Source organism: Pipistrellus hanaki (genome assembly GCF_964339955.1).
Source record: "Pipistrellus hanaki genome assembly, chromosome: 9".
Classification (NCBI taxonomy): domain Eukaryota; kingdom Metazoa; phylum Chordata; class Mammalia; order Chiroptera; family Vespertilionidae; genus Pipistrellus; species Pipistrellus hanaki.
The window spans coordinates 48,938,704-48,953,371 of record NC_140511.1 but is presented as its reverse complement, the minus strand read 5'-3'; the positions used below and the strand labels follow the sequence as shown (position 1 = coordinate 48,953,371).

The following is a 14,668-nucleotide window of genomic DNA, read 5'->3' as shown; positions in this document are numbered from 1 at the left end:
GCTCTTAAAGCAAATTATTTTCAAATAACCCATTAATACTTTCATTTAATGAGTTACAATAATGCTCAATTCATTGTGCTATTGACACTTGCCCTTTCCTTTAAAAAAATATCTTTGACTTTGATGGGTCAAAATTGTATCTCATCTCATATGAGATACAATTAATTAGTATTTTTTGACCTTTTTAAATGTTCCTTAGACATTTGTACTTCCACTTTCACAAATTTTCTAATTATAATTTTTGCTCACTTATACGATTAGTATTTTATTCATTTGTATGAACTCTTCATATATAAAGAATATTTTTCTGGTTCTGCTATTTTGGCTGACTAGGACACTTCAAACCCTTTAACCACAAATAGTTTTTGCTGGAAAAAGATAAAGCAAACATTAGTCTAAAAGAATAGCTGAATCTACAAGAACATAAATCGAAGTACTCAGATACAAGAAAAGAAAGGAGAACTGAAACCAAGCTGACCCTGCAGCCTCCTTGCAACCAGAGTCAGCCTCGGTTATCTGGGCGCAGGGCTTTGCGCTTGCACACAATCTGAGATGAGGCCCTCAACACCCATGGCAGACGTGACTCCGAGCCTCCTATAGACTTTCCAAGGGCTGCATCCTTAGACAGAAAAAAAAAAATCACCAAGCAGCAGAGAAAGAAATCAAGGAAGTTTGTCTGTTTTTCCCTGAGCACTAGTAGGAAAAAATACTTTCTCCTTCCTCATAGGAAAAGTGCCTGCTCCAAAAGTACAGGCCATTACAGAAGTGATGATGAAATATGCAGAGAATCTGAGAGGAGCATGGCATGAGGCCTCTGGCCCATGGATGCCATGGTTTGGTTTCTAACTAACTGTTCCCTGCTGGAGGCTACTCTGAAAAACTTACCTGAGTTCTTCTCTCTGTTCCCTCCTGTTGCAGAAGACGGGGTCCCTCGCACAGCGCGGTCCATGTCCCTCTCTCTGGGAAAGGTATGCATGTTCAAGGGATACCAGGGCTCCTGGAGGAAGTACAACAGAAGTTTCCACAGTCACCCAGGAGACCATGGGGTGTAGGGGTGGGGGAAAGAACCTCTGGACAGTCTCTAATTTGGCTCCCCATACCTTCTAGCTCATCCTCCAGCCTTCACTTGCTCATAGTTTTCCTGACTGTAACATTCCTTAAATGAACATGAGACGATGCATAAACCTTGGTATTACTATAGTTTTATACACTATCAAGGAGGTTACCCAGAGACTGGGGGTCATTTCTGTTTAATTTCTTCAGGATTTAATAACCAAAAATAGAAACATGTTGAGACAAAACTTACCACTAACAGAAAAGTTGTGTCAACTTTGGCTACTCTCTCCATATCAACTTCCACCACCGTCATTACCCCAAAGCAAAATTATCCAGTGAATGTTATTATAGCAGTAGGAATGAGTAGGCATATTCAGGACCTTTCTGAGTGGTGGGTGCTGCTCCCTTCATGACACTGAGCCTGGTTACTTCTTTTTCTATAGAACATGCCCCGCCGGAGAGTCAGCGTTGCTGTGGTCCCCAAGTTTAATGCCCTGAACCTGCCCAGTCAGCCTCCAAGCTCATCATCCATCCCTTCCTTACCTGCCCTGGTGAGTATGATCATGTTTGCCAGATGACCCTATTTGACCTCTCCCTCAAACTCACTACTATGTGGGTGACCATGGTGTGGGCAAAGACAATAAGATGAGTTCATTCCCAGCACAGATTCTGGGCCATAGGCTTAAAAAGCCCAATTTAGACCAGGCTCCATGTCTTCCACTGAGGAAGAAGATAGTAAGTGGTATCCCTTTTTATGCTTAAACTACACCATCCAAGGTGGGTACGATTTTGTCCCATTCTGCAATGGGCTTTAACACCTGAGCTACATTTTGTAGTGGTAGAGCTGAGCTTTGAACCATAGTCTCTCTGATTCTAAAGTGTGTATTCTTTAAAAAACCAACAATTCATTTTATTTTAAAACGTTTATACTTTCAGTCACTTTCAAACACATTCAAATTTTACAAAGTTGCAATTTTGGCATATAAAAAATTGGGGGTAGGAACAAAATTTCTTCCAGAACTGGCTAAAGAATGTCACAATGCTTTAGAGTTTGGACAGAAAGTAACACCAGATCTGAGTACCAACTGTGATTTCCCCTTTTTAGCTTGTGACATTAAGCAAGTTATTTCATCTCTCTTTGCCTCACTTTTTCCAAAGCTTGAATTCTTAAACAAAATGTTATTCTGTCCTGATTCTTTGCAATCTTGTTTATAAGAACAAAAAAGATGGAGACTACTCAAATGTCCATTAATAAGAGATTGATTAAATAAGTTACAGACATCCCTATAAGTAGTTCCTATATGCAATTGCTAAAAAATTATGATTAGAATATAAATACAGAGTGGGGCAAAAGTAGATTTACAGTTGTGAGTATATGAAACAGAGTTTAATATTATATTATTGTTATTAATTATTGTATTATTTTCCATATGAACAATTATAAACCTACTTTTCCCCCACCCTGTATTTATTGACATGAAAAAATTTTCAAATTAGTAAAAAGGAGTTAAATACAAAAACAGTATATATAGATAATTCTGCTTTATAGTTTTTAAAAGTGGTTTTCTAGGTGTAGAAAGAAAATTCTGAAAGCATATATGTGAAACTATTAATAATGGTTATCTATAGGCAATGATAAAATGACAGGTCATTTTTAACTTCTTTTTGTCAGGTTTTTTTTTATTTTAAGAAAAATGATCTTTAATATAATAGTGATACATGAAATAAACATTAATATCTCAAGAAAAACAATTTTAAAAATAATTTTACATGCAATAAACACCAATTATTCAAGAAAAAGGATCTTACATATAATAATGTTACATGCAATAAACATTAATATTTCAAGAATAAAAGGACGTCCATGTGAGGCAATGAGGAGCATCAAGAACCTGAGGTAAACTTAGTAGGAAAAAGTGAAGTGCAAAATTGGAGACAACAGGCAGCAGCCCCAAATTAGAAGTGGTAATGAATGAGCATCAGTTGTGACAAAGATGCCTATAATTCATTCTTTAAAAAAAAACATATATTTTTATTTATATCAGAGAGGAAAGGAGAGGGAGAGAGAGAGAGAGAAACATCAATGATGAGAGAGAATTATTGATCAACTGCCTCTTGCATGCCCCACACTAGGAATTGAGCCTGCAACCTGGGCATGTGCCCTGACTGGGAATTGAACTATGACCTCCTAGTTCTTAGCTGGCCTGCACATTAGTTCTATAGGGTTCAAGCCCTGCCTTATCATTGTCAGTTCCTTGAGGAGAGTGGGGACAAAGTCTTCTGCTCTTATTAGCTCTGCCGGCCAAGAGTTGGAAACAGGGCCATGTTGGGAACCTTCCTGGAAAAGGGGTTGGTGCATCTAAAGGCAGGATTGGAAGGGAGAATTTCAGTGTGCTTCTCATTCAGGGCTTAAATGACTATTTCTGGAGAGATTCAGAGACCATGGGCTAGACACTATGACTCTAGGGACTTGGTAAGATTCTGTAAACTTGGTTACCTCCACATGGTTGTTACTTTGTCATTCCTTTATAATTTCCTTTAGTGACCAGGAAAATAGAGAAACAAACAAAAATACCCTATACAACATTAAGGAACTGTAAGCTTATGCGAGGTTAGGTGGCAAAAAGAGGAAATGCTGGGAAAACTTTAAGACTAATGTGGGGTGAGTCGAGGAGGGATAGCTTTGTGGTTGATGTACTGAGAGGGGAGGAAAACATTGCTAAGTCTGGGGGTGAGGATCTTGGGACCTTGTCTGTACTGCAAGGGAGCACAACATGACATTTTTTACCAGGTCAGGCAAAACTATTCTAACAGCAATGAAAAATAAAGGACTAAAGTTACTTCAAGGCAAGGAAGAAGGAAGAATATAGGCTAAAGATTCCATGCTGGGGCCCACCCCAAGATTCTGGATTGAATCAGTACTTTCAAAAATCTCCCCCAGGTGATTTGATGTGCAGCCAGACTTAAATCAAATCCATTGCAACAAAACAATGTGATAATTCTTGGATATTTATCATAAAAAATTTATGATGGCTTGAGCTTTTGGTATGGACAGGCATCTCCTGAGAATTGTACCTCTAGGACAGTGATAGGCTTGCATGAATTTATACCAGGGACCTTGGGGTCTGTGTTTAGTAGGAGGCCCACTGGTATTTAATCCAAGTCAGTAAATGGGACAGAGAAAAATGGATGGTTTCCCTCCAGAACAGAGCCTCAAATGGAAACTCTCTTTACTCAACAAAACTCGAAGAGGAAAAGTAAAAGTTACAAGTTGCATGTGCCACAGAGGTAAACAACACCTAAGAAAGGAGGTCAGAGAAGGGCTGAGAAAAGAGTATCAAATGAAGGTTAGAGAGTGTCAGGAGTGAGGAAAGGGAAAGAAGAGGAGCAACAGCCCCTCTACCCCCAGTATCATCAGACACGCAGCAGCCTCAGTTTCTTCCTTCCTCTCTAATCCTCAATTCTCTGTCTCTGTTCAGTCAGAATCATCCAGTGGGAAAGGCAATCTACCTGTTGTCACCTCAGCACTGCCTGCACTTTTGGAAAAGTAAGTGTCGATTTTTTCCCCCCCTCTGAACTTTTGGGATCTCTGAGGAAAATCTCCTCAACTCACCTTTCTTCCTATTTTTTTAAAAAGATACACAAGGAGAAACTTCCAGGTAGTTGGAGAAGATATTTCAAAAACTGTAAGCTCAGTCCAGAGGTCAGAATATAACTGCAAACGTTTCACATATTGTGTGTTCCCTCTACTTTCCATCCTCCCCAGTATTAAATCATGGTTTTCCTATCCTATCCTATCTCTCACTCTAAACAAGCAACTTTTAAAAGAAGGGCCCCATCATAAGGCATGGCTCAACCTATGAGCAGGCCTGACCTCATTCAGCCCGTTTCCTGGAACCCTTCACACTGCTGAGCCCCAGGAAAAGACTGCTTCTGTTTAAACAGAGGGCTCATGGAGCTGTGGAAAGTGTACTTTGGCATGAAGTTAGAAGACTAAGGAGAGAGTCCCAGCCAGGCCCACAACTACCAGTAATGTCAACGTAGGCAAGTCACTCAACTTGAATTTGGTTTCTCATCTTGCATATGGGAAAATCCCCCACACAGGTTGCATATAGTGCAGTCAAGAGAATGGGCAAATGTCAGCCTGCATAGGATCAAATCTGAACTCTATCAAACACTGTTTGATCTTGTGCTGGTTATTCAACTTTGCTGAGTCTTGGTTTTCTTGCCTGTCAAACTGAGAATAATAGTGTCATTTACCTTATTGAGTCACTGTCTTAAGTGAGACCTTATCACATAGCCTGACACATAGGATAAATGTTAGCTCTTCTTATCATCAGGAGGGTCAAGTGAGAGAACATATATGAAAGCTTGTTAAGAACTAAAGCCCCATAGGTGAGTTGAGTTGAACAGGGTGATCAACTCAACCTGGGAGATCTGGATCCTGGACAGAAGATCCACATGTTCAAAAGTTGTTGAAATGGGCTTCCTAGCTCTATTAGGGGAAAGTTTTAGTCTCTACAGAGCACTATCCTGAAGGCAATGAAAGTTTTGTTTACCATCACTTGGTCAACAAAATTTGAAAGTGCTTGAGTGTTTTATGACACAATATACACACATTTGATAAATTTATTAAAACAATTTTATGTTAATTTTACCATACTTTAAAGTCACATTTAGGGTTCCTCTGATTCCGAAGTGTCAGAGAAATCTATGTCAAGTTCTCTCTTGAAGATATAAATAATCCTCTGATAATTTATTAACTTGGATTTTTTTTACATCAGGTTTGAAATAACATCAGATTGCTACCAAACTCTACCAATAAATTCAGTGTATAATTGAGAATAAATAGTATCATTTGTTGAGTACCATATTGTAGGAAATTTATATTTTTTCATTAATTCTTACAATACCATCTTCAGGTATAGAGTATTATCCTCATTTGACAGTTGAGGGATCTAAGGTCAGGATAGTTAAGTAATCTGCACATGTTAGAGCAGAGGTTTGAACCCATGTTTGCCTCAGGAGAGTTCTTCTTCCTACACTATATGATCTCCTTCAGACCTGTTTATCATTTACCTCTAAGGTTGTCAGCTGTAGATAAAAGAAATTAGAAATCTGATACCAATACTTTATTTCTAATATAGAAATTTATTTAATAAAATAATTACTTTCCAGGCCTTTGGCTGTAGCTATGTTTTTTCTGCTCTTGTTCCAATTGTTTGGACAAATAGGAAACTGCACATTAGACAAAGGTCACATGGAAGGGAGTGGATAATGTAATTTGGAAAAGGAGAAATGTTATGAATAGATATTTTTAGAGTTTTCTTTTTCTTGTTCACAATGAGTTTTGGTTTCCAACCTAATGAAATGTAAAGTTTACAAGGTCTGATGAAAACTAAGAGATGAGCCTTTTATAAGCCTCACTCATAGAGTCTGTCTGAGGGACTGGAGAGGGTGGCAGCTATGATCTTTCAGAGTCCTGGCTGAAAAGCTCTGCTCACTCTTCTGCCTTATTTGAGGGTTCCTCCTTGACATGACTCCTGTTGGGATTCTGGTAACCTAGGAGGGCTATAGAATCTACACTGTAGTGAAGGCATGGCCATCAGGATACTTCCTTATACCTTGTGATCCCATACCTCAAATAAGCTCCCACCACTGCCCAGCTATCCTACTATAATTTTCTAGCACGTCTGTGTCTCCCCCTACACACACATGACTCTTTTATGCCTTCTCTTCTCTCCTCAAGCCTTCCTAGGCCTCTATAATTCACTCTCAGTAGATGACCTTGTCTTTCACCTTATAGAGAAAATTGAAGCTATTAGATAGTAGTCCTCTCATCTTCCTTCATCAAAATCCCAACCTACAGCCTACCATCCTCTCTTTGTTATAACCAAGGAGAAGTTTCTCAATTTTTTAAAGATCTGTCTCTGCTTCCCTTTTCATAGAATTTGTTCCTTTGGTTATCCTCTTTCTCTCATCCCCTCTTCTGAATCATTTCTATCCACATTCAAATGTGCTTTCATCTTTTAACCTATTTCTTTATATATGCATTCCCCCAACACACTCTTCTATTCCTTTCCCTAGTCAAATTGTTGTGTTTATATCTTCCCCTTTCTCACCTCCAATTCTTTACTAAGCCCATTTTAATCTACCTTTGGCTTCTGCCATTTCATCAAAACTCCTCTTAATCTTCATATTATTAAATCTAAGAATCACTTTATACTTATCTGACTCAGACTCTCAAAGTGTGTGTATGACACACAAATCTCCCTCCTTGGCATCCTTGCCTCTCTGCGCTCCCAGGACTCCATGCTTCCTGGCTTTTTCCTCCTACTTCTCTGACTGCTACTTTTCAATCTCCTCTGTCGCTCCTTTTTCACCTGTGCTAAGGACAAAGATGTCTATGGCTTGGTCCTGGGTCTTCATCTTTCATCGTATCATTTCCCTAGGCTTTAAATATCATCTATCTGATGATGATACCAAATGAATTTATTCAGCTTTTGGTATATCCAACTACCTACTTGATATCTCCACTTAGATGCTCCTTGTCCAAAAGTTACTAGTAACTCCTGCCTTACTGTCTCCTTTCAGTTCCTCGAGCATCTCTGTGCCTTTTGTGTCTTGTGGTCTTCATACATCCTGCATCCTCTATCTAGACTGATCTTCCCGGTTATAGATACAACTAATGACTTCTCATCTTTTAAGTCTGTGCTTCAGTTACACCAGCTCAGGCCTTTTCTGACCACTTTGTCTAAGCAGATTCTCTCATTATTTTCTGTCACTGTACAGAGTTTGTTTCTATCATAAAAGTTATCACAACTTGCAATGAATTATAGATTTTTCTTTCCTTTTTTTTGGATTTTTTTCCTTCTAAGCTCTGTGTTGGCAAAGATAATTTATTTTATGATGTATCCTCAGGATAGTATTACAATATGCCTGTCAGTCAGTACTCGGTATTAACATGAATGAAGCAAAAGATGGACATAGGAATGGAATGCCACTGAATGTTTTGGTCTGCCTTCATCTTTCTCATCTTGGTACTATCTGTGCCAATAGCTGTCTGTCCACCCACAGCATCTCCTGGGATAAGAATAAATGTGGGGGGCGAGGGGCGGGGAAGAAAAAGAATAAAGGTGGATTTTGGAGCATGAGGAAAAGGGGAACTAAAGCAGTATTAGATGTTTGGGGGTCCAGGGAGGATTCATGAACTAGTGCCTTTATAAATCTTGTCTCAAGATAGAAGGATTAAAATTAACTCAATGCAATGAGTTTCCTCAATTCTGATAAGCAATCAGGCCAAAGACGTGGTTTGGTTTTCAGATGCCCAATCTGTCCCTGAAAGGACGCCCTGTGCTTCCTTCTCATTAGTGGAAAAACAAATGGGGACCCAGATTGTGAAGCTTCTGCTCCCACATCAACCCAGAGCTGCCTGGAGATTAGCCAGGAGACCAAGGCCAAGATGGAGGAAGAAGTGTACAATAAGAGGTGAGTTAGACTTCAACCCCTCTGAGGTCACTTGGCAGATCTCAGAAGATACTTTCCCACATGCCTTCCCATCTCTTAGAGGACTGAGGGAAGCAACCAGTGGCCCCAGGGCCTCCTTGCCTCAGTGGAGAAAATAGCAGTCCTGTTCCACAGGAAGGACAGGAGGAAGCAGGGAGAGAGGGTGTGGTCAGACAATAACAAGACTGCCCTTTTTTTAAAGGCAAAATGCCACCAGAACGTCACTGCCCAGAATGACCTGAAAATCAAGGGCTATGGGTGGATTCTTCTTGATGGTGCCTGAGGCTTCCTGAGCATCCAGAACAGTCATGTTGCTGCCAAAAATGCCCAGGAGTAGCGGCAACTGCATTTGCTACAATTATCTCAGCCTTTCCTTCTTCCCATTAACTGGAGTATCCTCAACTTCCAACTGTCCTCTTCTCTAATTGAGCTTCAATAGCAAGTCTGGTTTGTCAGTCACAGATGGGACAGAGTACTGAGTTGGCCTGACAGAAAATTACCTCTGACCAGGCATCACATCCTGAGCTTCGTTTCCTGTGCTCCTAGGGAGACACAGCTTCCCACTGGTGTGAAATCTGTGGGCTTTTGTGGGGCAGCCATGCACACAGATATCCTGGGATTGCTTCAGTCAAGCTGTGCTGGCCTTAAACACTCAGCTGTAGGACAGGCAGAAAGTGTATATTCAGGGTAATACTGATCCCAGGAGAAGGAAATCAGAAGGGTTTCTCTAAGAAAGCCTGACTTTTAACCCACAGCTGTTCTCTGTACTCAGAATGTGCAAGGGTAAATGACTCCATTGGCTTTGTAAACATTTATTGAGTACCTCTCTAAGACAAGCTGTGTGCCTGCCACTTTGGTGAAACTTCCCAGCAAGCCCGTGTGACAGGTGTCACCCTCACTAGATCATGTCATATGCCTGGTACTTCCTCAGAACATTCCCACACCCTGTGAGATGAATGACACCCTCTCCATTTTACAGGTGAGGAGCTGACTCACCAAGGTTACATAGAAACAGTTGTAATCTTAGCCCCACTGAATGTTTGGTAGAGCAAGAACCCGGTCACATTTTTCCCTGTCAGTTTTGTCACACTTTCATAAACAGGAAGGATGACTGAAGATTGAGGGGAAATTGTACTGACATGAGCCATGGGATTCAGTGGAGCTCCCCAGCTTTTTCCTGTTTGTGGAACCACAGGAAGTGCGTAATTATTGGGGATGCTGAAGCCCTCTCCTCTCGGACCTCAGAAAAGGATGCTCTGTGCCTGGCCTTCCCAGACTCTATTGTTCCTTTTTTGCCTTCTAGATACCAGGAAGATCTAAAGAAGATCAAAGAGTTTAAAGGCCTAAAGGAGGAGGAAGAAGAACAGAAGAGTGAGGATCCTGAGGAACCTGAAGAGGCAGAAGAAAGTGAAGAAGAGGGAAAGGACCAGAGAAGCAGGTTGGAGCCCTTGCCACTGCCAAAATGGGTCATAATTCATTAACTGCACAATATCTCTGGAGGTGCCAGTCCAGGGCATCAGTGGGTCTAAGGCCCAAATGAGCAGCCAACAGAAGTCAAGAGGACACTCATGTTGGGAAAGGAGGCAGAGGAAATTCCAAAGAGCCAAATTAGTTAACAAGGGGATATTTACAAGAGCCAAGAGGTCATAGGTGATGGCAGTGGTGGTGCAGAGCTATCATCAGGAACCTAGAATTAAGTTGTGAGGGACTCTGACTGGAGTCCCTCCTAGCCCAGGCAAAGTTAGCTCATTTTCCAGCTACTAGTATCCCCATGAATTGACCATGGTCTAGGGAGCTGGTCTAAAGCCCTAGAGGGGGTTTCTTTTTCTTTTCTTTCTTTTTTTTTTTTTTTTTTTGACATTTCCAAATGGATCAACCAACCTAATCCAGACCCCACACAAGGCACTCACAGATCAACACCCCAGCGCTATACTAACTCAACACATCCAGATCTAAGCTTTCATCACTTGATTCAGCAGACCCTCAAGTTCCCCCAAAAGTTTCCAGCCATGTCTGAGAGGCAGCCCTGGGGCGGGAGCAGGCGAGGAGCGAGCTGTTCCGGGCCTGGCTGCTCTGGGCCTGGCCTCTGTTGCTCTGGTCCGCTCCACATCCAGCTGGTCTGGCCACTGCTGCTCCTGGCCTAGAGGGGGTTTCTTACAAGAACAAAGGCAGAGAGAATAGATGGGTGCAAGGGACAAACTCAACTTGGTGACAGAGGTGAGTTTCCAATAGGACCCTTCCAAACTGATCAAATAAGCTTGGTTATCTGGACATTGGTTTCACTTTGGATTGGAAATACTTGTGTTTATATATATATATACTGTATATTTCAAGTGTATTTTTCTCTAAGTCTGGAAAATATATATAACATGTAGATAAAGATAGTATAGATCCTACATCTTATCCTATCTACCATCCTGGATTTCAATGATAGCTCCATCTATACATATTCTACCCTCTTGTCTCTATTAGTACATTCAAACCAGAAGTCTTGAATTATGATGTTTGAAAACGTAGTTACAGCAAACTTGGAACACTTCTCCAAAACTTTGTGTTTAGACCCCCAGGCTATTCTAAGTTTGAGAATGGCTCCAGCCAAAATGATTAATTACCTAATTAGCTGCTAAACTTCGGATAGGATATATTTCTATACTTCATTGCTGACAGACTCTGGAAATCACATGCATGTAACAAATAAGATAATAGAATGAAAATTAGATATGAGGCCGAAGCCAGTTTGGCTCAGTGGATAGAGCATCGGCCTGTGGACTGAAAGGTCCCAGGTTTGATTCCGGTCAGGACCATGTACCTTGGTTGCGGGCATATCTCCAGTAGGGGGTGTGCAAGAGGCAGCTGATCGATGTTTCTCTCTCATCGATGTTTCTAACTTTCTATCCCTCTCTCTTCCTCTCTGTAAAAACTCAATAATATATATATATATATATATATATATATATATATATATATATATATATATTTTTTTTTTTTTTTTTTTTTTTTTAAAAGAAAATTAGACATGAGATACATATGCTTCAAAGCACAGAGGGACAATAGAGTACAGTTAGTGGAAGATTCAATCAGAGTGAAATGTCTTAGCCTATATGAATTCACCCCAATGTTCAAGGGAAGAGTTATCTAGGAAAACTGGAGAAAATGCTTCATCAGTGAAAACAACTTTATTAGAATGTACCACCTTTCTTACTAAAAGAACCCCCAAGTTTCAACAGTGAAAGTATAGTCCCTACCCCAAGCAGTTGGATCCTGATCTCCTTATGTCTCTTCTCTCTCTTGGGGTCGTCTGCTCTTAAAATGCTTTCCTCTCCTTAATGCAGTCAGGCACAGGCCTGGACAACAGTTCCTCCTTTGACTCCCTTCAATCCAGCTAACACAGGCTGGAACTTCTAACATTTCCAAACACCAAGAAAGAACAAAAGAGAACTAAACAGAGAGTGCATGGAATATAAAGTCTGGTTTACAAGGCACAGGGATTATCTAGCTAATTTGATTTCAGAAGATTGGTGGCTTCCTCCCATTTCATGAAACCCCGAAGAAAATAAGCTGAGCCTGGGTCCCTCTCTGTACAGCTCCTATCAGCTGCCTAAAGAAATGGCCACCCTATACATCCATCATCTGAGAGTGTCCTCTTGGTCCTGCCTATCCTGAGGACTTGTTCTCTCTCCCACCTCGGCTCCCTTTCAGATTTACATTTGGTCTTGAGTACACAGGTGATGGATACCAGACATTAGCACAGCCCTCAGAAGGGTCCTTGTCCTTCAGCACAAGGGATATAACTTCACTTTTTCAGGGCCAGCATGATGACAGACACTGCTATCATATAAACTGCACACTCAAAGTTGTAGTTTCCCTTCCTCAACTGTGACCAAAGCCAGACTAGCCCTGAGAGCTGTTGCCTTCAATGCCAAGCAGTCCATTCATTTCTGAGTTCCTTACACACAGGTGTCTGCAGGCACCTGCATTCAAATGTGATTCCCCATGAAATTTTGCCATCTCACCAACAAGCAAGGTATGAAGTCATTAAAAGTCCATGTCCTACTTAGTGAATTCCAAAACAAAAAACACTGGAGTAACCCCAGTAGTTGATCCCTTACATAAGAGATTCAACAATAAACACCAACGTCTTTTTGACTGAATGTCTACTATGTTTAATATATAATAATGTAATCTGATATAAAAATTATTATCTGGAGGATCAGCTTAAATGAATTTTAGTGAATCAATCCAATATCTTAACCATACTAAAACAGAGAACACAGTCTTCTGACATTTACATTGAACAAGTAAGACTCATAAGGTGCAACAGAAAACTTTTACATTTTCTCCTACTGCCTGTTCAGACCTGCTCTATGGCTTTAAGTACATTCCTTTAAAGTCCTCTGGTCAAATTTAAATCCCAATGATAACCTCCTTTCAGCAATTAAAATGGGCAGTTCCCTGAAATAGTGAAAAGCTTGAACTTATAAAGTTCAAGTGTCGCCCCTCCTCCAGCGCTGGCCTGCTTTAGGAAGGAAGTCTGCAGCGGGGATGGGGAGCATGGCTTCTCTCTCAGTCTCCTAGTTACACTCCTACCCTCCACCCCCACTTTGCTGTTACATTGTCTGACCTCTCCAGGATGAACTCTGAGAAGGGGAATCTAGATTAAGAAGTAAGAAAGGCAATACTTGACTGGTATTGTGACTGGGCTTGAGGCTTTGGCAGGCATTTAAAGCTGACTTTTTTACTTTGTTTAGTGTGGCCTTTTATGGGACCTTCAGAGAAAACCATTCCTCCCATCCCAGTATCACATACATTCAAACCATTGCCCAGGCTCTCTCAGTTGCAGGTCCCTTTATGAGGTTGAATGCATCTCTAACACCTGGTTACTTAAAATCTGTCTCTTGGTCCTTGAACATCTGGAAGTCTACCTTCATTGTTCAGCTTCTAGGTAGCATTTCCAGACAGAAACCATGACATCCAATGCCAGCTTCCCTTCACCAGATTACATCCAGGTGAGGTGAAACATCTACCTTTGGCCCACCATTGGTGGGAGGATAGTTTTCCCCAACATGTCCCCTCTTCTCTGATGCCACAAAGCACTTCAGCAAAATCCCTGCTCTTTAAATTTCTCAGATGCAAGTCACACACAATAGTACACTGTCTCCCTCTTATTGCAACATATCGAACTCTCCAAGCAGCATCCCCGAAGCCCTTCTCTAGGTCCAGGAGAGGGGGAAGCATCTCCTGGACCTAGAAAGATTCATACCTATGGATGAATGGGTAGAACTCAGTACAACCAAAAATTGATTTCCAAAGGAATTCTATTTCTAACCTCTTTTATAGGCTGAAAACAGCTGACCAGCTGAGGGTCACGAAACCAGATCTTGACCTTCTCCTCTGCAGTTCCACATAAGGGTGGGGCTACAGTGGCATTTTCCCCACTGTAGCAGTTTGCTTTGGGCATGGAAATATAGCCAAAAAGAAAGGCTGCATTTTAGCATACAATTCTATTTAAATAGAAAGGAAATAATTTAAATGGAGCTGAAAGAAAATAAGCTTCCACTTCTAAGCTCTCCCTTCCCAACAGTTGAAAAATAGTCGATGATTTTCACCTCAGCTGATGTGACCATTATTTTGCTTTGCTTAATTGTCCCTGAAATGATCATCAGAGGGTTCCCACAAGGAAAAGAAAATAATCAGTGCCTTAGTGTAGCATCTGAGGCAGGCCCTCTTGAGTATCTAGTCCCTTTATAAAGACAGTATTTGTTGAGTCATTTTATCCATTGTTATGGTGTCTTTTTTTCTACTAACTCAGAAGTAAAGCTATTTACTTCTCAGCAAGTAGCCTGAATATTTCAGTGTCTATGTGAGCTTCAAGATCTTCAGAAAGCCCTGTCACTTTTCTCACCTTCTCCATTTGTTAATCCTCAATATTCTTGTTTGTCTGTTTGTTTTTAATGTTTAATATATATATATAAAACACTCATATATATATACATATATATATATATATATATATATATATATATATATATATATATATATATATATATATATATACACTCAGAAATAGATGTGTCCAGGGCTTCTCCAGAGAGATCTAAGAATGAAC

The 14,668-nt window shown here is 40.6% G+C and overlaps 1 protein-coding gene and 1 long non-coding RNA gene across 7 annotated transcripts in view; one reads left to right on the top strand and one right to left on the bottom strand.

Annotated features, from left to right (window-relative positions):
- LOC311627203 overlaps nucleotides 1–14,668 on the bottom strand; it is a 44,046-nt gene that overhangs the window by 577 nt on the left and 28,801 nt on the right. Inside the window, exons 2-3 of one of the 2 annotated variants that reach the window (XR_014795857.1) lie at nucleotides 886–997; nucleotides 301–619 (exon numbers count right to left, since the gene is read on the bottom strand). This is a non-coding gene — a long non-coding RNA (uncharacterized lncRNA). Of the gene's footprint in view, nucleotides 1–300; nucleotides 620–885; nucleotides 998–14,668 lie in introns of those variants that run through there. The other variant, XR_014795856.1, reaches the window with a different exon arrangement.
- IRAG1 (inositol 1,4,5-triphosphate receptor associated 1) overlaps nucleotides 1–14,668 on the top strand; it is a 98,383-nt gene that overhangs the window by 79,463 nt on the left and 4,252 nt on the right. For 4 of the 5 annotated variants that reach the window (XM_084893513.1, XM_084893512.1, XM_084893516.1 and 1 more), the window contains 5 exons: nucleotides 919–968; nucleotides 1,500–1,607; nucleotides 4,536–4,603; nucleotides 8,428–8,544; nucleotides 9,866–10,000. In XM_084893513.1, coding sequence (XP_084749639.1) covers nucleotides 919–968; nucleotides 1,500–1,607; nucleotides 4,536–4,603; nucleotides 8,428–8,544; nucleotides 9,866–10,000 — 478 coding nt within the window. The remainder of the gene's footprint in view (nucleotides 1–918; nucleotides 969–1,499; nucleotides 1,608–4,535; nucleotides 4,604–8,427; nucleotides 8,545–9,865; nucleotides 10,001–14,668) is intronic. The other variant, XM_084893514.1, reaches the window with a different exon arrangement.